Source organism: Vulpes vulpes, chromosome 3 (assembly GCF_048418805.1).
Source record: "Vulpes vulpes isolate BD-2025 chromosome 3, VulVul3, whole genome shotgun sequence".
Classification (NCBI taxonomy): Eukaryota; Metazoa; Chordata; class Mammalia; order Carnivora; family Canidae; genus Vulpes; species Vulpes vulpes.
Genome location: NC_132782.1, coordinates 102816652 through 102842699, shown reverse-complemented (window position 1 = coordinate 102842699; position 26048 = coordinate 102816652). Strand labels below are relative to the sequence as shown.

Sequence of the window (26048 nt, the reverse complement as noted above, 5' to 3'; positions counted from 1 at the left end):
AGGTGAGAGAGAGAGAGAGAGAGAGAAAGAGAGGGAGAGAGGTGCTCTGCAGCTGGCTTTTAATTGGAGGAAGGGGCCACAAGCTTAGAAATATTAGGAAGCCTCTAGACGTAGGAAAAGACTAGGAAACACATAAAAAGGAATGTAGCCCTGACCCTTAGATTTCTGATCCCAAGAATTATGAGATAATAAATTTGTGTTGCTTTAAGCCACTCAGTCTGTGGTAATCTGTTACAGCAGCTGTAGGAAGTCACACAACTTCCCACGAAGTTTAGATTTTATTCTGGATGCAGGGGGGAGGCTGTCAGGGGAGTTGAAGTAGGGGGATGGTATGTTTTTAGGAAGGTCCCACTGGCTGCCCTGCAGAACTTGGCTGTCAGGGAACAAGAGTGGGAGGAAATGAGGGAGCAGGAAGGAGGCCCCTGCGGTGGTCGTTTGCATGGGACAGAAGCTGTGGACCTAGAGTGGAGGGATGCCCACACATATCCTGGGAGGGGCAGGTAGGACAGACCCCTGATTGACCCCAGGGAATGGAGACTCCCATGGTTCTGGTCCTCTCCTGGGGTGGGGAGTGAGCCAAGGCAAATTGGAAGGCTGTGGTCCCCAAGGGAAAGTATCAGGTGTTTTAAATAGTCAATTGTGTGGCATCGACCTAACAGGGGACAGTCTTTTGAAATTGAGTGCTGTTCAATATACTCGTGCCATGGAAGGATTCTATAAATTGCAGAGGTTGGGTTAGGTGAGGATGAAGCATGTATTTGAGTGGTGGAGCCCACGTGGGGCCATTAGAAGATGTTCACTTGATTTTAATTTGGGAGACAAGAGCTAGGAGGTATGTCTGTTGTCTAACATATTACCCCACCCTAGCAGCCAAAAAGGACAGCGAACATTTGCTATCTCCCATAATTTCTCTGGGTCAGGGATCCAGCCTAGCGGAGGCAGGGGTGGGGAGGTTCTGGCTCAGTGACTTCGTGAGCTTGCTCTCAGCTTGACAGCTGGGGCTGCATCATCTGAAGGCTTGACTGGGGCTGCAGGCTCCGCTCTCAGGTTGCACATGGCTGGCTAGTCCGGGCTGGCTCTTGGCAACATCTCCCCATGGGGGGCTCCTCCAGTGTCCTCCCCACTTGGCACTTGGCTTTGCCCAGAGTGAATGATCCAAAGAGAAGGTGAGACAGAAGCTGCCCCGTTGTCTGTGACCTAATCTTGGAAGTGGCGCGCCCTCCATCATTTCTGTCCTCTTCTGAGCAGGAGGGCACTGTGCAGGGGCCTTGTGTGGGCTCCGGTTTCTCATATCCTTGCAGACATTTGTTACTACCTGACTTTTGGATGGTACACCTTGTGGGTGTTGAAGTAATATTGTGGCTTTGGTTTGTGTTTCTCTGATAGCTAATGGTGTCAGGCAACATTTTGTGGCCCTTTGCAAACCTTTTTCCCCCTTTTAAATGGGGTTGTTGTTGTTTTTCCTTATTGTGTGATGAGAATTCTTGATAGGCTCTGGTTACAAGTTCCTTATCAGATATTTCATTTGCAAATATTTTCTTTCATTCTGTGGTTTGTCTTTTTCACTTTCCTGATTGTGCCTTTTGAAACGTGACTTTTTTTTTTTTTTTTTTTTTTGACATAGTCCAGTTGGTCTCATCTTTTCTTTCACTGCTTGTGCTTTTTGGTGTCCTATTTCAGAATCCGTTCCAAATGCAAGGTCATGAAGATTTTCACGTTTTCTTTTTTTTTTCCTGAAGATTTTATTTATTTATTTGAGAGAGAGTGCACCTGCAAGCGCGGGGCGGGGGGGGGGGGGGGCGGGGGGAAGGGCAGAGGGAGAGGATGAATCTTAAGCAGACTTCCTACTGAGCACGGAGTGTGACTCAGAGTCTGATCTCATGACCCCAAGATTATGAACTGAGTTGACATCAAGAGTTGGACACTTAACTCACTGAGCCACCCAGGTGCCCCTCACTTGTTTCCTTCTAAGAATTTTATAATTGTAATTCTGTGTTTAGGTCTTGACCCATCTCGAGTTAATTTCTGTATGTGGTGTGAAATGGGGCCCAGCTTCATTCTTTTGCATGTGGCTGGCTGGCTTCTCAGCACCATTTGTTGAAAAGGTTATTCTTTTCCCATTGAACGATCTTGACACCCTTGTCAGAAATCAGGTTTATTTCTGGTTCCATTGATTATGTGCATGTATGTGAGTGTGCGTGTGTGTGAATCCTTCCTTCTCCTTATGCCTATCCTGATTACAGTTACAATAAAGTTTGAAATTGGGGGCACCTGGGTGGCTCAGTGGTTGAGTGTCTGCCTTCAGCTCAGGTCATGATCCCAGTGTCCTGGGATTGAGTTCTGCATTGGGCTCTCTGCGTGGGGCCTGCTTCTCCCTCTGCATATGTCGCTGTGTCTCCCTCTCTCATGAATAAATAAATAAAACCTTAAAAAAAAAAAAAAAAAGAAACAGAAAAGTGTGCATTCTCCATGTTTGATTTTTTTTTTTCCTTAAAAATAGTTTTGGCTATCCTGGGTCTCTTGAGTTTCTGCATGAATTTTAGAATCAGCTTGTAATTTCCTATAGAAACAAGTCTGCTAGGATTCTGAGAAGAGATTTCGTTGTATCTGTAGGTCACTGTGGGGCTGGCCCCTTTCAGTGCCCTTCATGTGTATTAACACATTGGATTTTCAGAGCAACCTGGTGAGGTGGGTCCTAGGTGTATCTCTGTTTTAACAGATAATAACCTGGTCCTATAGAGCAGTTGGGGAATCTCCTCACCTAGCCAACACCCTGAGGCTGTGCTCCTAAGCAGCGGGCTCAGCTGCTCCTCTGCAGTGGCTGGTTTCCTTTGGCTGGGCCTCCCCAAGGGGTGGACTGCTCTGGCCCTCATCCCCCCCCACCCCCGGCTGGCCAGACAAGTCTCCAGAAGACCCCACAACCACTCCACACTCCCTGTGTTCCAGACAGCAGAGGAAGATCACGTACTCCTCCAAGGATCCTGCCAAGCCAAAAGGGGGCTCCCAGGTGGACGTGAACGAGGAGGCTGAGGTGTTGATTGTCAAGACCCCACAGAAGGAGCGCGAGCCGTCTCTATTCAAGGTGTTATACAAGACCTTCGGGCCCTACTTCCTCATGAGCTTCTTGTTCAAGGCCCTCCATGACTTGATGATGTTTGCTGGCCCAGAGATCTTAAAGTAAGACCCCTTCCCTCTCATCTGAGCATGTCTTTGTGTCCCTGACCTTCCGCCTCCTTCCACCAGCAGCACTCCCGACCACTGCCTTGGGGTCCTAGGGTATGTCCCCCAGGGGCTTCAAGCCAGCCTCTCTGTCCCCCCTGCTTTGATTAGTGCTTCGCATTGATAGCCATCTGAACTCAGGTTTATTTGGGTTCAGTTCTATTATAACTTTGGTTATAATAGAAACCACCTTCCCTGAAGCCACAGGAGGGAAGGGAGAGGATTGTCTAGGGAAACCAAGAGTACGAACATGAGCCAGAGAGACACCTGGGTAGCTCAGTGGTTGAGCATCTGCCCATGGCTTAGGTCATGATCCCAGTGCCCTAGGATCGAGTCCCACATCGGGCTTCCTGCATGGAGCCTGCTTCTCCCTCTGCCTGTGTCTCTGCCTCTCTCTCTGTGTCTCTCATGAATAAATAAAATCTTACAAACAAACAAACAAACAAACAAACAAAAAACCCACGAGGTAGAGTGCATCCATCTGCCTGCAGCCTGAACACAGAACCTCACAAAGGAGCCCCCCCCCCCCCTTTACCTCTCTCTTTTTGTCTCTTTGGGGCCCCATGTTCCTTTTCTTTGCCTTCCTCCCCCTGCCTCTCATATTCTCAGGTTGGGTGAGAGTATTCTCACCTCTGGGTGACTGTCCTGTGATGGAACAGAGCAGTCGGTATGAGAAGCCCAAGGCTTGGGCGCTCTGCGTGGTCACATCCCCACTGTGGCTTTGTTTTCCCGCATGAGCTGGAAGGAGTAGCACCCGCCCCGCCCGGCTCCGAGGAGGTCGAAATGCCCAAGTGGAAGGACCTTCCCCACGGCGCGTGTGTCAGTGTCCCATCATTCTGTCCTTGCTCCTTCACAGGTTGCTCATCAACTTCGTGAACGACAAGAAGGCCCCGGACTGGCAGGGCTACCTGTACACCGCGCTGCTCTTCATCAGCGCCTGCCTGCAGACCCTCGTGCTGCACCAGTACTTCCACATCTGCTTCGTCAGCGGCATGAGGATCAAGACGGCCGTCATCGGGGCCGTGTACCGGAAGGTGGGTGAGGCCGGATGTCACCTGTGGTAGCCTCAGGATCTGTGGGGACCGGGCCGGGGCACCGTGGGAGCTGCCGTGAGGATTTCAAGCCTTGCTTCTGGAGCGGTAGCGGGAGGGTGGCCCACATGACCACAGATGGCCAGGATCGGCCAGCAGGCATCACACTGCAGCAGAGCCGATGTCCAGGGTGGGTGGGTGCGTAGCATCTCCTTGAGGCCTGCGTCCGCCACGAACGGGATTTCATAGGTGGTACTCGACTTGGCAAAATCCAGGTTCGGATCCTCACTCTGCCATTGATGCTCTATTGGAACTTGTTCCGACCCCCCATTTGAGCTGAGCCGGTGGTCCTTTCCCAGGATAGTGGAGTACCTAGCAAGCATTCATGCTTATCCAGTTTAAGAGGAATTTCTCGCTTCCTTCAGTTTCTTAGCTTCTGGGACAGATGCTGCTTGAGTCCATGGGTTGAGAAGAGACTACCTAGCGATGGTCAGGAGAGGGGGCCATTTGGTTGGTGCTCAGCCCCGTCTGTCCTTAGACTTCACCCGGAGAACTTCACGGCTCCCCTGTCCAGGCTGCACCGCAGATGAACAAAATCAGGGTCTCTGAGGGGGCGATCTGGGCACTAGTATCTTAAACTCCCCAGTTAAGAGTGTGAAACCATGTTTGAGAACCAGAACAATTTTGTCCTTCCAGGGAATGTTTGAAAAGAGTCCGGAGACAATTTTTGGCTGTCCTTGCTGGAGGTGGGGGCATGTAGTGGGTAGAGGCCGGGGATGCTGGTGAACACCCTATAATGCACCAGCCAGTACCACAAAGAAATACCCAGCTTCACATGTCAGTGATGGCAAGGTTGAGACACGCCGACCTTGACCTCAGTCCTTGAGCGTGATCTGCGGACCAGCAGCATCTGTGTCACATGGAAGCTTGTTAGAAATGCATTGTCCTAGGCCCCACCCCAGTCCTACCAGGTCTGAAACCATAACAGATTTCCCTGGTGACATGTGTGCAACCTAAAGTGTGTGAGGCCCTGCTGGAGGGGCCTTCGGGGGTCCCTTCCCTGTTTCAGGAGTCAGGACAAGGCAGCGAGTGTTGCTGATAAGAGCTGGGCCTTCACAATGAGACAGACGAGCTGGGAACGCAGATAAGGCGGCAAGGGAGGAGAAAAGAGAAGTGGGCCTTCTGCTCTGAGCTGTCGTCCTCCTCCTAGGGGGCCTGGAGGAAGGGCCTGGACTCTCACCTGCCACACTCACCCTCTCTCCCTCTCCGTTGTCCTGCAGGCATTGGTGATCACCAACTCAGCCAGAAAATCCTCCACCGTCGGGGAGATTGTCAACCTCATGTCTGTGGACGCCCAGAGGTTCATGGACCTGGCCACATACATTAACATGATCTGGTCAGCTCCTCTGCAAGTCATCCTTGCTCTCTACCTCCTGTGGCTGGTGTGTGTTTGACGTCGTCCCTGTTGTGTGAAGGGAGGGACCACCCCTGTGGGCGGTGGGGGCGAGGGGGTGGGTGTCGGTGATAAGAACTGGGGCCTTTTCTTGACGTTGTTCACATTTTCTCTCCTGGCCTGTTGGGCAAGTCCTGGGTATTTTATCCCTTTCCTCTGTGTTTGGATTTATGCTCTTTTTGGTAGCACAATACTTATTTGCATTTGTCCTTTTTCTGACAGTGAATGTAATTCACAACCTTAGAACATAATGCACCACATTTCTCCCACCGTGTCTTCCCAAACACTAACCAAACTCCTGTACTCACCGGTCCCGAACTGCTTTGGTCAAGATTTCTCTGAGTGACAAGGGATAGAAATCCAGTTTAAAATAGTCTAAGCAAGTACAGGGAGTGTGTGTAACTGCAGAGCACAGGGTATGGCTTCAGGCATAGATGGATCCAGGTGTTCATTCAGTGCTGGAAGGACTCAGGCTCACTCCATCATTTCTTGGCCCTCTTTGCCTCTGAGTTGACTTCATTCTCTATGATTTCCTTCGGTGGCTTCCATACCTTTGGTCTTTTATCATCTTTGCTGAGAGAAAAGAAAATATTGCAGTCCTCATTTCCTCAGCCAGAGCCCCCTGGAGAGCTTTGATGGACCAGGCACAGTCCTAGTCACACCCCTGAGCCAATCACTGTGATACAGGAGGCAGAGTTCTCTCATTGGCCAGCCCGGGTCACATGCCCACAGGAGAGGGGGGCAGTTCCCAAAATGAAAAGTTGATGAGGTGCTATTGGCCTTACACGTGCCTTATCCTTCGTCACCTCTGAGCCTTTGCATGGGCCTTTCCTTCTGCCAGGAGTTCCTTTCCCTCCTTCTTCCGTAAGGGTGGCGTCCTACTCATCTTTCAGGGCTGTGATGAATGCCACTTTCGCTAATTCCTTTTCCCTCTTGATTACGTGGGTTTCTTCCTTTTTAAAATCCCAGTAGTTTAGTGCAGAAGCTCCTCTAATGTTACCTTCTGGAATAGTTTTTTTTGCTGATTGGTGTAGCAGCCCCTCCTCTTCTGGTAAGTGTATCCGTTACTCATGGGCTCAGTGTCTTTTTTTTTTTTTTTTTAAAGATTTTATGTATATATTTCAGAGAGAGAGAGAGCACGAGGTGGTGGGGGGCAGAGGGAGAAGCGGGCTCCCCGCTGAGCAGGGATCCCAACATGGGTCTCAATCCCAGGTCCCTGAGATCATAACCTGAACTGAAGGCAGATGCTTAACCAACTCAGCCACCCAGGTGCTCCTCAGTGTCTTGTTTTTGCCTTATTTTTTATTTTCCTTGAGTGTAGTCCCAGCAGGGCCTGGTGCCTAATAGGTGCACAGCAAATCATCTGTTGATTTGACTGTAGTTTACATTTTTTTGTCAGTTTATATAGCAGAAGATGAATGATTATAAATTGTTTCTAGCAATGAAACAGAAATAAATACCAGAATCTAAATGTCTTTTTGGGCTGACATCTTGGGGTACCCACTTCTCCAGAAATTTCAGCCACGGGTGAAATATTTTTGGAACACTTCTTTTAGAATTGGCCTTCAGGGTTGATTTATGAACCATTAAGAAAATTGTTTTGTTTTAGATGAGGGTTGCTGAATGTATTATTGACATTTGGAGCCAGATAATTTTCTGTTGTTGGGGGGCTGTCCTGTGCCCCTGGCCTGTTCACACTGACACCAATAACACAGTCCCCAGCCTCCAACCCCAGGTGTACCCATATGTCTCCAGACATTGCCAGATATTCCCTGGGGGCAATTCTTCCTTGGTTAAGAACCACTGGTTTGGATAGAAATAGGATTTCTCTGACTGTCAAAAACACAGTATAGGATAGTGATGGTGGTTCTGGGCTCAGGAATCAGACTGCCTGGGTTCACTTCTTGCCTCTTCCATTATTAGGTTTGTGACCTTTTTACTTAATGTCGCTAAGCCTCACCATGTCTGTCCTCTTCTGTAAACTGGTGATGACAATGGTATCTCTCGTCATAGGGATGTCAGGATGAAGGGAGGAGTCAATGCAGGTGCATGGTGTTTTTTACTCGTGTTTGGTATCTTTTAATTACTTTTTGTAATCCAGGTTCATTCTGAATGCTTTAGGTTGTTGGTAGAAATCACCTGCATTCTCAAAGGTGGATTAATCACCTTGGGAAGAGATACTTCACAGAAACCGTTAGGAGCAACAGCATTGTTTGGGAGACTAGGACTGGTACCCCCATGGGTGATTACTTGGAAGAGAGTGATGCTCCTGGTTTTCTGAATGCTTAAGGGCAAAAAAAAAGATCACATTACCCTCTAGTTCCGTCTGTGTGTACCTGCTGAGTACATGCATACTGGGCCAGTTTCTCAACCTGTCTCTTTTTAGGTGTCGAAATTAAAAGATGGAGATTGTATCTTATCTTGGCCTCTTCATCTCTCTCGGGGGTATTTTCCTCATCTGCAACTGGGATGATAGAACAAGTTTATGACCTCTTCTCTGCAAATCCTCAAATCCAAGAGCTCTGAAAGTTTCCTTGGCTCCTTTGGTGCCATAACCTGACCTGAACTGATATGAAGTATTTATGATCTTGATGATTGTCTCAGTGCAAATGTTCCTATTTTGCTGCTGAGAAAGCAATACGTTTGATTATAGAGTGCTGTGCTAGGACCCCAGTGGGCCTGTCATGCAGTATATGGACACACCTGTGTCAGCAGGTCCCCAAGACCACGCCAGGTGGATGAGTTGCGAGGAGGACTCATAGCTCTAATTTACTACAGCAGGAATAGCAGAGGGTAAAGACGCAGGGGGAGGAATCAGAGGGAAGTAGGTACAGATTTCAAGAGTCCTCTCCCAGGTGACCCACGCAGGATGCACTTCATTCCCTAGCAACAAGTTCTGACAACGTGTGAAATGCTGTCAGGCAGGGAAGCTTGGTAGAGAGCCAGTGCCCAGGGTTTTTGTCTATAGGTTGCCTCTGCTTGGCACATACCAAACTTGCAGACTCCCAGGAGACAAAGAGGGGTTCAGCATAAACCATGTTGTTTGTACAAAGAGTTGAGGCCCACTGAGCCACTCTTGCCAGTTCTGAGAATGGTGGGAGCCCTCCCCAAATCCAGGCTCCCAGCTGCCAGCCAAGGGCCAAATTTGTAAGCAGACCTTTAAACAAGATCAACCATTAGGATGGCTGTGTTAGCTAATTTCTATTCAACACCTTATTATTTTTCTAAAGTTTTTTTTTTTCAAGATTTATTTATTTATTTCAGAGAGAGTAAGTTCACGACCCAGGGGAGGGGCAGAGGGAGAGGAAGAAGCAGACCGCCCTGATGAGCAGCCTGACACGGGGCTCCATCCTGGGACCCTGAGATCACAGCCTGAACCAAAATCCAGAGTCAGAGGCTCAATCAACTGAGCCCCCCCAGGCACCCCACCTTTCTAACGTTCTAATATGTGAAACTCACCTGTCCCCTGGGGTTTCAGATACCGGACATGTGTGTTCTTAAAGGGGTCGTGGGATCCCAGGAGATGTTCAGGAATAGATCCAAAAATTCTGAACAGCCCCATTGCTGAGTCACAGTTATGCAGGTGCCCTGAATGGGCTCGGCCAGGTCTGTGGGGTTGGCATAGTGGGTGCTCAGCCAGGGAAGCCCATGTTGAAGGCTTCTGTTCTCTTCCTTCCTTAGAACCTGGGCCCGTCTGTCCTGGCTGGGGTGGCTGTGATGATCCTCATGGTTCCCCTCAATGCCGTGATGGCCATGAAGACTAAGACCTACCAGGTAGGGTGTCTGTCTCCATAGGGCTCCAAGCTGGGCTCTCTTTCAACACTGGGATTTTAGCGAGTTCTTTCTATGTAGGCCCTTGGGGTTCTCAGCCCTGCGTGCCTGTTGGAATCCCCTGAGGAGCGTTCACAAATGCTGATGCCTGGGCTCCATTTCTGGAATTCTGGTTTGCATTGTCTGGGTGGGCTCTGGGCATCAGTTTTTGGGTTTTTTTTTTTTTTTTTTTTTTTTTTTTTTTTTTAGATTTTATTTATTTATTCATGAGAGACACACAGAGAGAGGCAGAGACACAGGCAGAGGGAGAAGCAGGCTACCTGCAGGGAATCTGACATGGGACTCGATCCCAGGACCCCGGGATCACTACCTGAACCAAAGGGAGATGCTCAACCACTGACCCACCCAGGCATACCCTGGGCATCAGTTTTTAAAGCTTCCTGGATGATTACGATGGACAGCCAAGGTTGAGAGCTCCTGAAACAGTTAAGCCTCATAGACCATTGACCAAAATCACATCTGTGAGTCTCTGAGAAATTCCATATTTCCCATAGAATTCAGTCATTTATGCATTTTCTGTACATTTTCAAAAGTTGAGTAAAAATTACCCCTGACTTTTTTCCTTTTTCCCCCACTACCTTATGCTAGGCAGAGCGTTCAACTATTTTCAGAAATGTTTGATACTTTCTAAGTTTTTAAATATCCATGTAACAGAGCACATGCCTTCCCATTATAAAAAAAAATATTCAGTTGATAGAATAGTATATAATTTAAAAGGGGATGTCCCCTTCCCTGTCCTCTCAATCCCAGTGAGCACGCTGAAGCAAATCCTTCTAGAACTTTACGTGTATTTATAGAGAGATCTGATTATACAGGTGGGCTTGGTGGGCCTATGTGTGTGTGTCATGTGGCATCACCACCATGTAAGTTTTTATACACATGGGCCTGTTTGGCAGCCTGGTCTTATCATTTGACACCACCTCTCAGGGATCTTTCCGTGGCATGTCGTATAATCTGACCTCATTTTCTTGAAGTAGTGCCAAATGGTCCGTAACCGAGAGGGGCCAGAGTTTTATTTCTCTGCTCCCCAGTTGATGGCTGTTTACGATGTGCCTGCAAAATTGCACATGAGAGCGCTTGACCGCACAGATGATGCAGGAAGAGAGAGGAGTCCAGGACGTGGGCCTGTTGGAATGAGGCCACAGCAGGTGCAGGTGGGAGGAGGTTAGGCAAGGAAGGGGCACTGTCACCTTTCTTCCAGTGCTATGCTGGCTTCCCTGAGTGACCTGCTTTTGAAACAGCTTCAGTCCCTGACTTTGACCTCACATGACTTAAAAATCATCCTCATCCATGAGCCAGGAATGACCACAGACAGCACTCAGTGACAGGGTTCTTGTTAGCAACATGTCACAGCGTATGGCTCAGTAAAGAGACAAAGGAAACAGAGAGGGGAAAAAAACCCAAAACAACACAAAACCCCTGCATCAATCTCTCTCCTGCGTTTGGATCGGTGGGACAGGACCCCTGCCCTCCTTCCCTGGATGCCTGCGGGGTTCTTGTCTCTGCTTCTCAAGTCTAAATGTAATAAGTGTCTCGCATCCAATTTAACATGCTCCAAAGCAGGCTTTTTCCTCTGGGTAAAGGAGTCCTTTGTGCTCTCAGGGTCAAGGGCAGGCTAGGGGTGGGCGTTCATAGGGACCGCAGGATCGGCTTTCCCAGCCTTGGGAAGGCCCAGCTCTCATGGTTGGGGATGCTGCTGATGGCCTGCTGCCGGGCCTGGAAGTGGGTCTCCCTGGCTGTGGCCTTGACTGTTCTCATCTCTGAAGGTGGCACACATGAAGAGCAAAGACAACCGGATCAAGCTGATGAATGAGATTCTCAATGGGATCAAAGTGCTAAAGCTGTACGCCTGGGAACTGGCCTTCAAAGACAAAGTCCTGGCCATCAGGCAGGAAGAGCTCAAGGTGCTGAAGAAATCGGCCTACCTGGCCGCTGTGGGGACCTTCACCTGGGTCTGCACGCCATTTCTGGTGAGTGAAGCTGGATCTGGCCCCTGGGCCCCTACCCCCTTGTTGGTTTCTGTTTTGTTTTCACACCTGAATATTTTTGAAAGGTCACTGTTCAACCAGGCTTTCGCCTACAACTCCTTTTGAAAAATTGCCACCCGCCCCTGCTCCTCAGCTCTCCTGCTTTACTTTATTCATAGCACTTAGTAGCTTCCAGCTCAAGGGATCCTCAAAAGTAGCCAGTTCAGGAACCAGTGGTTCCTAGGTTTGCGGTAAGGTAAGAAATTTGTGCCAGGATGTCAGGCAGGTCTCTTGTGTCCCTCGAGGAGAAAATCTTGGTACGAGAAGCGTGCCAGCTGAACTCCACTCCGCTCTTCTGCTACCATAGTCAAGCTACATGATGGTGTCAGCCCCCTGATCTGTTGCCGACGGGTCACAAGCTGTGGATTTGGCCAGTGCCAAGCACTCTCTAAAATTTACTTATTTACCACCTCTCTCTCTCTCTCCACTAGAAGGTTGGCTCCAGAAAGGCAGGGATTTTGTCTTCTCTGTTCACAGCTGTACCTTCAGCCTAAAACAGCGCACAGTAGTTCAGCAAATATTAATCAATGTAAAAAAAAAAAATAAATGAAACCAAACAAAGTCATAAAATGAAAAATATATTGTCTTCCCCTTCCGTCTGTCCCTTTCCTCCAAGGTGACTGTTTTGTGTATCTTTTCAGAAAAAAAATTATGAATGTAGCCCATAAAAATTTTTTAAAAATATTTTTAATGTATTTGGATAGAGTCATGCATGCATAGTGTTCTTTCTGTACCCTTTTTATACTTGACAGATGACCTCTCCCTTCATGCGTTCAGATCTGCTTCATCTGTTGTCATGAAGCATGCTTGTCCAGTGCACGGATGTACCATAGTTAAAGTAACCCATCTCCCGTTGCTGACTTCCCAGGGTAGTCCCCTGGTCTTTGCTATTATGATCCATGCTGCACTGAATGTTCCAGTATGCATGTCGTGGATCCTTTAATGAGTCTATCCCTGGCTGGTCAACTTTGAAAGTTTAAAGATAACAGTATAAGTTAGTGTTTTTTCTTCTTGTCTTTCTTTTTTTTTTAATTTAAGATTTATTTATTTTAGAGAGAGAGCATGCACATGCGTGCATGTGGGAGGGAGGGGCAGAGGGAGAAGGAGAGTGAGAAACTTAGACTCCTTGCCAAGTGTGGAGCCTAACACAGGGCTCGATCTCATGACCCTGAGACCATGACCTGAGCCGAAATCAAGAGTCAGACATTTAACTGAGTCACCCAGGTGCCCACAAGTTAGTTTCTAAAGCTGCCCCCAAATAGGAGACCATATAAAGATGGATTCTGTAAACCCCTTAGGTACAGTTGGCTGTTAAGGATGGTTAAGGATCATGCCCCCCCACCCCCCGGGCTGGTTTTTTCTTTCTGTCTTTGTATTCTTAACTGTACCATTATTATTTTAAAACTGTGCTAATAATAATTATTGTCTCTTAGTTATGTTGGCAGATATATATTCTTATGGGAAGTTTCTCTGAATTAAAATCACACATTTTCACACATATGAAACTCTTCCATGACAGTATTGCCCCTTTCATCTTAGCTGGGTCACAGGTGGAATGTTTAAGGAAACTTGCACATTTTCAGTGTTTGTCAAAGTATGCTCCTTCTGACACTGGGTTTGACCTTAGGCTCATGTCTCCCAGAGTATGAACCTGCACATGGGGCAGTACAGTGGAAAGCAGCTGATGCTCACGCTTGCACACACGTCGGAATCACGTGGGAGGCAGGTTGAAAGAAGAGCCAGTAGGTCTGGGTAGGACCTGAGTGGTTGCATTTCTAATAGATTTCCCAGTTTCTCCGGATTGCTAGTGCTTCAGCAAAGGGTACACAGTTTGAGAACCAGTGGAGTAGATCATTACTGCTTGGAGTATGGCCTGTGGACCCATAGCATCAGCAACACCTGACTTTCAGAAATGGAGACTCAGGCTGCACCGTAGATCAGCTAAAATAGGACCTGAATTTTATCACCCACCTGTCCACCCAGGTGGTTGGTATGCAGGTTAAAGTTTGAGAAACACCGGCAAAAAGCGGAAGTGAGCAGACTTTTTCTATGAAAGACCAACTAGTGAACGTTTCAGACGTTCTGTGCCGTACAGTCTCTGTTGCAGCTCTTCTCTCCTGCTAGTGTAGGAGAGTGTACATAACACCCGTGTGAGTGGGTGTGCTTGCATTCTCGTAAAAATTTATTTTATAGATACCGAAACTTGAATTTCATAAAAGCTTCCTGAGTCATAAGAAACGCTTATTTTTCTCATGTTTTGTCACCCTCTCTAATTTTTCTCACGAGAGACTCCTAATTCTGGGAAACGAACAAGGGGTAGTGGAAGGGGAGGTGGGCAGGAGGATGGGATGACTGGGTGATGGGCACTGAGGGGAACGCTTGACGAGATGAGCACTGGGTGTTACACTAATATGTTGGCAAATTGAACTTCGATAAAAAATATATATTAAAATATATTAAAATATTCATATTTTAAATATAGTATATTATAAAATAAAATATATATTAAAACATTCAATTTTTAAATAATTTTTTCAATTATTTTATTCAATAATTTTATTGAATATTGAATATTTTGAATAACTTTTTCAATTATTTTATTCAGTAATTTTATTCAATAAAAAATATATATTAAAAAAACATATCACCAAAAAAACACTTATTTTCATATTTCAAAAAAATATATCTGATTATGTAAAATTCTTCTAAGCCCATGGGCCAAACATAAGCAGGTGTGGACGCCTGGCTTAGAGTGGGGGTGCCTGCTGAACTTGGCTGCCAGCCCACCGTGTGCCCCGGAGCTCTTAGTCCACCTCCCTGCATCTGGGTTTTCATGTATGGAACATGAAGGGGTGGGGCCCTAGGGGTGTCACATATGGGCCCCTGCCTGCCCCCCACTCCCATGTCCATACCAGTCATCCACAAATCGTCGCGGGGCTCTCTCCCACTGAGTTCTGTTGAAGCCACACCCAGGTGACCACTGTCAGCTGACTGGAGTTGGCACACAGAGTGACATCTTTCAGCTGTTCTAGGACTCTGAGTTCCCTTAGATCCTTTCCGGCTCACATGCGCCAGCATTCCGGGCTGGAAGGTTCTGCTAGCTCATTCTTTGAGAACATTCTGGTCTCCCCAACTTTGCCCAGGTGTCTGATGGCTTTCTTTGATTTTCAGAAGTAAAATGTATTAGAAGACCGGTTGGTAGTTATATATGGGAATTAATAGTTATATTTGATTGTTTTCTTTTAAACTGTTAAATCGTCTTAATGCATTTATAACTGTGAAATATTCTCCTTTGTATATGTGATACATTTTATTTTGAAAATGTGGGCAGCCCCGGTGGTTCAGCGGTTTAGCGCCGCCTTCAGCCAAGGGCGTGATCCTGGAGGCCCAGAATCAAGTTCCACGTCAGGCTCCTTGCATGGAGCCTGCTTCTCCCTCTGCCTGTGTTTCTGCTTCTCTCTCTCTCTCTCTCTCTCTCTCTGTCTCTCTGTCTCTCATGATTAAATAAATAAAATAAAATAAATAAAAAATAAAAATAATAATGTATTCCCATGATAAAACTAGTTAAAGCTGTTCCAAAGGATCTAGGACAAGGTTTCTCAACCTTGGCACTGTTGACTTTTGGGACCCGATAATTCTTTGTTTCTTTGTTGGGGGGGGGGCTGTCCTGAGCATTGTAGGGTGCTCAGCAGCATCTTGGGACTCAGCCCAACAGAGGCCAAGTGACCCCTCTTCCCCCACCTCCCCCAATCAGAAGTGTCTCCACACACTGTCAGGTGTCCCTCCGGTTGAGTGAGAACCACAAGTCTGTCTTGCTCCCCACACCCCCCATCACCTACCTAGCTTCTCTCCCTGTACCAGTTTCTTCTGAGTATTTCCAGAGAAAGCCTGCACATACAGCAGCATAAACAGTGACTGTATATATGTAATAAATGTAACTAAACTTCTGTATTTCTTTTATTTACTTTCACACAAATGATGGCAAGTCATGCAGAAATCCAAAGTGTTTTGAATTGCATTTTTATTTTTTAAATTTTACATTTTTTTAAAGGTTTTATTCATTTGAGAGAGAGATCAGGGGGAGGGGAGGGGGAGGGGCAGAGGGAAAAGCCAACTCCCCAGTGAGCTGGGAGCCTGCCACAGGGCTGCATCCCAGGACCCTGAAATCATGACCTAAGCTGAAGGCAGATACTTAACTGAGCCACCCAGGCACCCCTTGAATGCATTTTAAAATTTTTATTTATTAATCATTTTAAAGATTTTATATATTTGACAGAGTGAAAGAGCACAAGCAGGGGGAGCAGCAGAGGGAGAAGGAGAAGCAGGCTCCCCGCTGAGCAGGGAGCCCCATGTGAGCCTTGATCCCAGGACCTTGGGATCATGACCTGAGCTGAAAGAAGATGCTTATCTGACTCAAATCACCAGGGCGCCCCTGAATTGCATTTTTTTTTTTTTAATAGGAAGAGCTCTGCAGCCAGAGGGAGAAAGTTGACAGGGTTTAATATGTGTGTTGTGTGACACTTGGGAACCTTTTCCCATAAGGCCTGGCTCTGCACATGGGGTCCTCTAACCAATGTCCAGTTTCTAGCTCATCACTCAAATGTGCTGGCTCTTCACTTAACATCTCCGGTCCTCATCTTCATTAGGAAGCCATGGCAAGAGATGCTGAAGGGGCGGGCTGGCTTTTCTTGACCTTGAATTTGCCATTCAGTGTGTGTGTGTGTGGGGGGGCGGTTGTGGGGAAGGGCAGGGGCAGTGAGCTTCCAGAGATGGAGTTGGTTAAGCTGTTTGGCATGAAACAGATGAGCCTGGGTGTCAGTTGGGGACCTTGGCCCTGGCCGAGACACTGTAGCCTCTGACTACATTAGGATAAAATATGTAGCCTTTGGTTCCCTTGAAAGGTGTTTGCATGTTCTTTCCACTGGCAAATTCCTGTGCTTCAAGGATGATGAGGTGTTTACCCACCGGTAGGTGTGATGGAAGACAGAGGCCTGGGGAGGTCAGACAAGAGCAAGGATGCCATTTGGGTGGGATTAATGGGATTGTTTTTCTGAAATACAGAGCCTGGCATCTATCATGTACACTTAATGCACTTTCCAAAAATAGTATCCCCCAGGCAGCGGTCAATATTTAGCATTTTGAGTCTTGGAAGGTTTGCAAGCTTCCCCCCTTCTTACCCTTATCTCCCTTCGTTAGGATAATTATTATTCCATTTGGTAATTATCCATTGTGTACTTCTCCGCTGATCAGATCATCCATGGACCTTAACCTTTGTTGTTGTTGTTTTTGCTTGTATTCCTAGAACAGGGGACTTGGCCCGTGGTGCACATTCGGTAAATACAATGTAGAATAACTGAATGAGTAAAAGATTTAAATAAACTGTGTTAGGAACTGTCGTGAAGTTGGCAGAAACCTCACTCAAATTAACTAGAGTGGAAAAAAATGGGCCTTTTGAGTCACAAAACTGGAAAGTGTAGGAAATTGCTGGTTTTGAGCATGACTGGGACTTCAGGCATGGCTAGATCTAGGTGGTCCAAAGGGAATGACCCCTTCTCCATCACTCAGCTCTGCATTCTCTGTTTTCTTTTGTCAGGGAGCTGCTTACCACATAATTACAGTTCATCCCGTCATCTTAGTAGCCCCTGTGGGGGAGAGGGCCCATTGACCCATTTTTCCCATTACTCTCTGCAAAGCTGTGGGATTGGGTCTCACTGTGGCACATGCTGTTGGCCTCATGCTTATCCCAGAAGCACTGGGGCCAAGGAGGTGGGATGCTTGGATTGACGAGGGTTGTAGGGCTTCTGTGGAAGCTTGGGGTAGACCATGAGCAATTGACCAAACCTCATAGACTCAAATTTGGAAAGATTCTGTCCCCCAGAAGAAAATTGGGGATTGTTACTAGAAATGGGAATGGATGTTGGGCAGACTAAATGAACAGATGTCCACACAAAGAGACACCAGGTGTTTTAGGGGTTGGGCTAGAGTAGATGGTTGATTTGTTTTCCACATTTCTCACTGTGGAGGGACTATTAGCTCTTTCTGCGGGACACTTGTTTTTAATTGTTTGCAAAAAACTTTTCACATCCTTGACTCAACCTTCAGGAGGCTCTGGCAACACACCCTCCCCAACTCACCTACTGCTCCAGTCTTTTCGCTGACCCCACTTGTCTCCACACACTTCCAAATATACCCCCTGCTAAAGAGAACTCACTCAGTACCCATTTCTCCTAGACTGTGGGTCTCAGGAATGCCAAACCTGCTGTACAGAGTAGGTGCTCAGTTAATAGTTGATGAAGAATGACCTCCACTTCCTGGAGAAGCCAGGGCTGTGGACTCAGGGGCCACATTATGTTGTTTCCTATCTACACGTGCCCTGTGCTGCCAGCCAGCCTCCCCCACCCCCCAATGATTGCGCTAAGGGGGCTGGTGTGTTGTGGTGGTGAGATGCCTGAGGCCTGGTTTTCCCTAGTGCTGAGGAGACCTCTCTGAGTGAATGCTCTCCTGCCCACCCATCCATCCATCCATCTACAAACATGGAGTATCTGGGCCATGCTCCAGTGGCTAGTATAGAGAGAAATCACTGCTCTCATGGAGCGGTCGTTCATTCTGATTGGGAGAGACTGATGATAAACAGTAGACATGATAAATACCCCATATAGCATATTAAGCTGTTGTAAGTGCTGTGGAAAAAAAAAAAAAAAGATTGGGGCCAGAGTGATAGGGAGGGCTTGCAGTTTTAAATAGGATGGTTGAAGGCCTCACTCAGGAGTCGACACTTGAGTAAAGGCCAGTGGAGGTGAGGGCTTCCACCAGGGAGTGGGAGGAGCATGTGCAAAGACCCTGTGGCAGGACAGTGCCCGCTCCATAGAAGGAATAACCATGGAGGCCAGTGGGGCTGGAACAGAAGGAGTGGGGGGGGGGGGGGGGAGGATGGTAGGGGAGGAGGTCAGGCAAGTTACAGGGAAGGGATTGCCCTGGATCCAGAATCAAGACTTTGGTTTCTGTACTAAGTAAAATGGACTGACTTTAGACAGATGGTTTTTTTGGTCCTTAGTATTTTTACTGAGTTATAATTTAACCATCTAAAGTGGACAACCCTAAGGTGTTTAATATATTCACCAGGTTGTGCAACCATCATCAGCCCTATCTAATTCCAGAACATTCCTGTCAACCCAAAAGGAAACCCTACAGTCATTGACAGTCATTCCCTGTTTCTCTGACCCAGGCACGCACTCATCTCTTTCTGGGCCCATAGATTTGCCTATTCTGGATGTAAACCAATGAAATCACATAATACGGGTTTTTTTTTGTGTGTGTGTGTGTCTATCCTGGCTTCTCTTTCACTGAGCATCACGTTATAATGGGCCATCCTTGTGGTAGCAGGTGTCAGTGCATGTTCCTTTTTATGGCCGAACACTGTTCCTTTGGGTGGATGTATTTGGGGCGTTCTGAGTTAGAGTTGCTTTAGATGAGAGAGGCTGGTGCGTCATCCTGCTAGTTAATGTCAGAGCCAGAACAGGAACCAGCTCTCTACTTCGCAGCGCCTAGCTCTTGGGACCCAGTTAATAGGTTCTTTGGAAGAACGGACCAACGAGTTTGGACTGGGGCCCGTAACCAGACATAAAAACAGCTGCCATATATTGCATTTTGCTGTGCCCCGGGGCAGTGTGCTGATAAAATAAGCACTTTGCAGAAGTGCCTCATTTCATGCTGCCAGCAGCCCTGCAAAGGTGTATCATGATTCGCATTTTGTAGATAGGAAAGCGGAGGCTTGCTCCGAGAGGGGAGGTGACATGCACAGGGTCCTACAGCCAATACGGGGCAGAGCTGTTGGTTTTTAATTTTTCAGCTGTGTTACCTGCCAGTATGTAATAAGGAAATGAGGTGACTCTGACCCTGCAAATGCACTGGACCACGCCACAAACCAGAGGCAGGGCCCGCAGGCCAGCATCCTGACTTCCAGGCATTCTGCTCTGAGCTCAGAAGGGCAGGGGCCTGGGCAGTTTATTTCCCACAGTGAAAGTCTCTACTGTCTCTGGGATCCTGTGGCTCCTGTGGGGGCGGGGACTTGTGTCCATCTGTCGGGATCCAGGGATGTCTACATTGCTTCTGACAACGTGTACTCGGTGATCTCGTAGGACACTTGCTCTTCGCCCTGCCTGGCAGCACCTGGCACCTGTCTGTCCCCAACAGTAAAGGAGGGAAAGGCCTGGAAACCTACCTGTTGGTCTCCTGCCTCCCTCCCAAGCTGAGCAGCCCAGCCCCGGATGACTGAGTGTCCTCCCTTTGTCCTGCTGTCTCAAACATCCAAGGCCGAATTCCCGTTGGCTGGGAGCCTGGGTAGTAAATCACGAGGCTTTAATGCACGTCTGATTCTGTGAGGAAGAGAGTACCTTTGCCTCTTAGTTTTGCTTGCTTTCCCCCCATGCTCCCCTTCAATGTTCCTTCCCTGGGAGTACAAAATCCTACATTCTGTGAGCTGGGAGAAATTTTAAACAGTGCCATTAACTTTCCACCTCCACTGTCATTTCACGGATGAGACACAGGAGGCACAGGGAGAGGAGGCAACTTGCCCAGGGTGTTTCTGGGTGCCCTGAAGATTGTTGGAGACCTGCCCTGTGGAGACCGCTGTGGACAAAACCTAAGTCCTTGGCCTCTGTAAAGTTTACACTGTAGTGTAGGGGCAGACGATAAATACATATGGCTCTGCGGTAAAAGGTCATGGAAGTTGCTATGAAGACACATAAGCCAGGATAAAAGGATGCAGAGCAGGAGCGGGTCGTTTTGGGTGAAGGGATACGGCAACCTTTCCAACGGGTCAGAGGGAGGAACCAGGCCACCATCTGGATGGGAAGGTCATTTCAGGCAGAGAAACTGCAGGAGCAAAGGCCAGGAGGCACCAGGCGTTGTTATGGGGTCCCCAGAATGTCTGTCCAACCTGCTTTGGAGAAGGTTGGTGCGGAGGCCAGGATTTTCAGCTCCTGGTCACTCACTGATCTGATCTAGTTCATCCTTGGGAGTGTTTAGAGAGTGCCTGCTGTGTGCTAGACACTGCTTCAGCTTTTTTTACTGCCCTCCTGGTGGCCTATTGTGGGGCGGGCTTGAACACACCACCTGGCCGAGGTAGGGAGTGCTGTTGGTACGGTTGTGTCTCTGACACAGGGACACAAGTCATTGCCATACGCTCTGCTTGCAGGTGGCCTTGTCTACATTTGCTGTCTACGTGACCGTCGACAAGAACAACATCCTTGACGCCCAGAAAGCTTTCGTGTCCTTGGCCTTGTTCAACATCCTCCGGTTCCCTCTGAATATTCTCCCCATGGTCATCAGCAGCATCGTGCAGGTACAGGCGAAGCTGGAGGGACCTCAGGGAGGGGTGATCTGGGGAAATGTGGTAAAAGCACATACAAATCCCCCTCTATGCGGCTCCCTCTGCATTACCTGTCCCACTGTGCGAGGTTGGCCTGATGAGGCTCACACCAGCAGTAGGCCTCAGCCCACTGTTGGGGAAAACCCCAGCCTAAATGCCGCCCCCAGCACCCCCACTGGCCCCAAATCCCTAAAGTCTATGGCAGTGATTCTCTAAAGAGAGGAAACCGTCTGCTCGGTCACACTTTCACTCTCTGCGAAAGTTCCTACACTTTGCAACTAGTGGTATTTTTTTGTATTTTTCTCTCCAGCATTGAACATGTTCATACTGAAAACCCGATTTTCAGCCACACAGACAGATCCACCTTAAGATTTGGTTGTACAACTTGGGTTGTATGCTTTTATTAAAAAAATTAATAAGTAAATGAAACCCCTTTTTGTTGTGAGAAAATTCAAATGTCCACAGAAGTAGGGAGAGAACAGAACAGTAAGTATAATAACGAACTCTGTAGCATTCACCCAGATTCGACATTTTGCCACACTTGGCTCATCTAATCCTTTTTCTGTCTTCCCTACCCCTCCCCCGCTTCCTTCCTTCTTTTCTTTGCCAAAGAAATTTTTTCTTCTCTTTTTTCTGTTTTTTTTTTCTTTCTTTTTCTTTTCTTTCTGTTTTTTTGTGTTAAGATTTTTTTAAATTTTTAAGTGATCTCCATACGCATCGCGGGGCTCCAGCTCATCACCCTGAGATCAAGAGTCACAGGCTCCACCGACAGAGCTAGCCAGGCACCCCTGAGGAATTTTAAAGCTGACCTGAGACCTCTTGACATTTCACCCCTAGACGCTTCAGCGTGCATTTCTTCTTCCGTTGTTTTGTGGGTTTTTTTTTTCCCTTCCATTTACTTTTATGGGATAGGATTGATATATAATGTTGTGTACATTTTTTTTAAAGATTTTATTTATTCATGATAGACATAGAGAGAGGCAGAGACACAGGCAGAGGGAGAAGCAGGCTCCATGCAGGGAGCCTGATGTGGGACTCTATCCCAGGTCTCCAGGATCACGCCCCGGGCCAAAGGCAGGTGCTGAACCTCTGAGCCACCCAGGGATCCCCTGTTGTGTACATTTAAGGCATTACAATGTGTTGATCTCACACCTCGGTGTGTGGCTGCCAGATGACTGCTGGGGTGTTAGCTTACACCTCTATCATGTCACATGATAGCATTTCCTTTTTCGGACAGGGGCTGTGGAGATACTATCCATTAGCCATCTCAAAGCATGGACCGCAGTATTGCTGATCGTCATCATTCTGCAGCAGCTCTCCAGCTCTTGCTTCTCCCCCTGCCACTTGGTGGCAAGTTTGTCCCCCTACACAGGGCCACTGCCTCTTGTCATTCTTTCTTAATCCCCCCTGCCCTCTTTTTTTTTTTTAATGCCCGTTGTGGGCTCTGAAAGGAAAATACACAAGAAACCAAAACCTGTTCTGTGTTTCATTCTGAGGCACACTCTTGTGGGAAACACCACGCCTCCAGAGAGGAGGGAGGATGTGGCCTCTCAACACCAAGGGGAAACCATGAGAAGTTAGCCTCGAACTGTTCGTTTTGCAAAAATACTTTGAAAACTAACTGCAGCCTGCAATTGCTTTCTCTGCAGGCAAGTGTCTCCCTCAAACGCCTCCGGATCTTCCTGTCTCACGAGGAGCTAGAGCCTGACAGCATTGAGCGAAGGCCCGTCAAAGACGGTGTGTGTGTGTTGAGTTCCCCTGTGCCACCCTTGTGCTCGCCCTATGGCATGGAGGCTCCCCTTGGGGGTGGCTGCACCCTCAGCCTGCCTGCGAGGCCCCAGGGAGCAGGAGCTCTGCAGAGCCGGGTGGGCGTTGGGCCTTATCTTGCATATCCCAGGCTGGCAAACTTCAACTTCTATTTTCTTGGTGTTTTCTGGTTACGAGACCGCCAGAGGGTGAGGCCTCCCACACGGAGCAGGCTCTGGGGCTCAGATCTCCACTGTTCTGGGCCAATGGGCAGGCAGGCACAGCAAGGACATCAGAGACTGACCGCCTCTGTGTACTTGGGCAGGTCACTTGACTGCCCCGAGCCTGTTTCCCCATCTCAGTAATGGGAACAAAGATGGCTTTGTGTGTCAGAGTGTTATATTTTTTTTTATTTTATTATTATTATTTTTATGTGTCAGTGTTACGTGGTGGGTTTGTACTGGTAGGCTTCTGTCTTTTGTGACTCAGTAATTTATCATTTCCTAGGCAGCCGCCCTGAGTGGGGATCTTATTCCCAGCTGTATGTCCAAGCACTTAATCATAAATATTAATGCATTACTGACAGTGACTACTTTTCACTTGAGTGACACTCCCATCATGCACATTGGAAATGTGGAAACCCCCATTTTACAGATGAGGAAACTGGCTTAAGTCACTGGCCCGAGACTGCACAGCTAATAAGAAGTAGAGGCAGGATTCAGACCCACAGCCAGTCAGTGGAATCTGCTCTGAGCCACTCTACAGTGTTGCCATAGGGAGATTCGCTGAGCACCTACTGTGTGCCCAGCACCACAGCGGTATGCGGTCCATGTCATTATTAGCTGTTGTACTTCACCGAGAAGCACAGTGAGGCCCAGAGAAGTTAAGTAACTTGCCCGAGCCCGTCCAGCTAGGCAGCGGCGGCACAGGGACTGGACCCATAGAGTTGGGCTCCAGAGCCCAGTAAATACAGGTCAGGGGAACAAACACGTGTATTCGTTTGTTGAAAGGTCTGAGCAGTGCCTGCCCCTAGTAGGCTTTCAGATATCCTCGGTGGTGTGCAGGACACTTAGCGCAGCGCCTGGTCTGCACACGTGGTGGCCGTTACTCCCCTGGGGGAGAGAGAAGGGATCTGGGACATTTGCAACTCAACCCTTTAGGGCTGGTTCCTTAGCCCCAGTGCTGCTGACGTTCGAGGCCTGAGCATTCTTTGCTCTGGGGGCCATCCCCTGAACTACAGGATGCTGAGCAGCATGCATGGCCTCTACCCACTAGATGCCGGTGGCACCCACCCCAGTTTTGACAAACCAGAACTGTCTCCAGACATGATGTTCCTTGGGAGGGGGCCACAAAGTTGCCCCCATTGAGGACCCCTATTTATAGAATGCTGGAATCCTCTTCCTGCTATCCCTGGCCTTGGTCATGAGTTTCTGACGTCCCAAGGACCTGGTCTCCCCTGCTACCCTGTAGATGGTACAGTGCCATCTCCTCCTGGGTCACATTTCTCTGTGTAACATGGGGCCAAAGTTTGGGGCAGCCCAGGGAGATTTCAGGTTCCTAAAGTAGCTCCCAGCTCCCTGCGGGGGTCCTATTGGAAACCACCCCCAGGCTTCCTGGTGCGGTCCAGGCCTCAGCACCCCCTTCTTAGACAGGTTGACTTTTTGAGGTGTTTATCTACACTCCATGGGTGCCTGACGAGGCCACCTTGGTAGCTCCCAGCCATGTATGGTGTTTTCTAGCTTGTCTGGTTCAAGAGGCTTTTCTTAAATTACTTAAATAGCACCTTCCAATTTCTTCCTCGTTCTGTGTTGCAAGGGGGCAGGGTGCAGGGCATGGGTGGAGGGAGGGTGAGGTTAGGTTAACCAGTAACTTCCTCTTGCTGGGGGGTTTTTGTTTCTTTGATGTGTGTGTGGGGTTGGGGGGGGGGAATGTCTTTCTCTGATAGCTTAAAAGCCCATCCATCTTATCTCTAAGTGGTTTTAAGGAGACTCATAATGAAGAGTTAGAAATTATTGTTTCAAGTAAGGGGGACATGAGGTCAAAGGACAGGAAGGGGGGAAGTAGATGTGGACAGAGGGGCCAGGATCTGAGAATCCAGGGCTGTTGTGGATAGAATGCTGGCTTTGTCCTAGGGCCCTGCCCACCCCAACGCCCTGATCCTCCCCTTGATACCCCACCTCCTGCCTTTTCAGTCTGTGAATGGTGTTTCAGAAAGACTGACCTCCTGTGATGTGAGCCTGGGAAGGGGGATCTGGGGAGAGGTGTTAGGAGGCAGCCCTGCAATCTGGGTACTTTGGCCCGGGACCCCGCTTGAACATAAAGGAAGGGCCTAGGGTGTGGTGAGGGCGGGGGGGCGGTGTCAGGCTGATGGAGAGAGCTGCTGCTTCCCCACTGACTTTGCCTCCTGCTGGGCTGCCCACAGCTGCCTGATCCTCCCAAGATGGGGTGAGGGAGCCACAGAGCCTTGCGGAAACCCCGGGGGTCCCCCCCTCCCCCGACCACTGCCAGATGGGCATCTGGATGGTGCAACCTCCTGTCATTCGGGGCAGAGCCCTGTTGTGGTTTCCTTCTGTTTTGTGGGTCTGGTTGGGGTTCTTTAGAAACCGAGGCTGATGTAACCAGATAATGCCTAGTGCAAGTGTCTCACATCTGGCATTGAGCTAAACAAAGATTAGGGAAAAAAAAAAAGCGAGAGCCTCCTGCTCACACTCAGTCTCAGGACTTCCATCATCTCTGCCTGACATGTTGTTGCTGGTGCTTTTCAGGTGGGGGCACGAACAGCATCACTGTGAAGAATGCCACGTTCACGTGGGCCCGGAGCGACCCTCCAACGCTAAGTGGGTAAGCCGGGATGTCAAGAGAGCCACAAGGCTCTGACCAAACATGGGTTTGAATTCTAGCCACACTCTGTGACACTGAAGAGGCTACTTTGCCTTTCTGAGCCTCAGTTTACCCATCTGGGAAGTAGGTCCAGTCGTCTCCCCTTGGGCTGCAGGAAGGAGCAGGTGCGAGTGTGCTGGCACAGAGGGTTCCTTTGGATTGTAAATGACAGAAGCCTTGCACAGATAGGCATAGGCAACAAACGGAGATTTTTGGGTTGCATGAGTGAGAGCCACTCTCAGGTACAGTGTGATCCAGGGGCTTGGTGTCATCAGGGTTCTCTCCATCTTGTCTCTCTTCAGTTTCCCTCCGTGCTGCTTCCTTCTCAAGCTGCCTCTCCCTTCATGATGGCAAATGGCCCCATCCGCTGGGAGTGTACCTGTTACCAGGGCTGGAGACACCCCTCCCCCCCCATGTCTCACTGGTCCACATTGGGTCATGTGCCCCTCCCTGGGCCAGTCACATGCTGGGAGAGACAGCGCACCCGGATT

General features: G+C 48.5%; 1 protein-coding gene across 2 annotated transcripts in view; it reads left to right on the top strand.

The window, feature by feature from the left end:
* ABCC1 (ATP binding cassette subfamily C member 1 (ABCC1 blood group)) overlaps positions 1–26048 on the top strand; it is a 141811-nt gene that overhangs the window by 66282 nt on the left and 49481 nt on the right. For both annotated transcript variants that reach the window (XM_072753779.1, XM_072753778.1), the window contains exons 8-15: positions 2947–3177; positions 4076–4253; positions 5531–5692; positions 9385–9477; positions 11301–11504; positions 20758–20904; positions 22581–22668; positions 25443–25518. In XM_072753779.1, the coding sequence (XP_072609880.1) occupies positions 2947–3177; positions 4076–4253; positions 5531–5692; positions 9385–9477; positions 11301–11504; positions 20758–20904; positions 22581–22668; positions 25443–25518 (1179 nt within the window). The remainder of the gene's footprint in view (positions 1–2946; positions 3178–4075; positions 4254–5530; positions 5693–9384; positions 9478–11300; positions 11505–20757; positions 20905–22580; positions 22669–25442; positions 25519–26048) is intronic.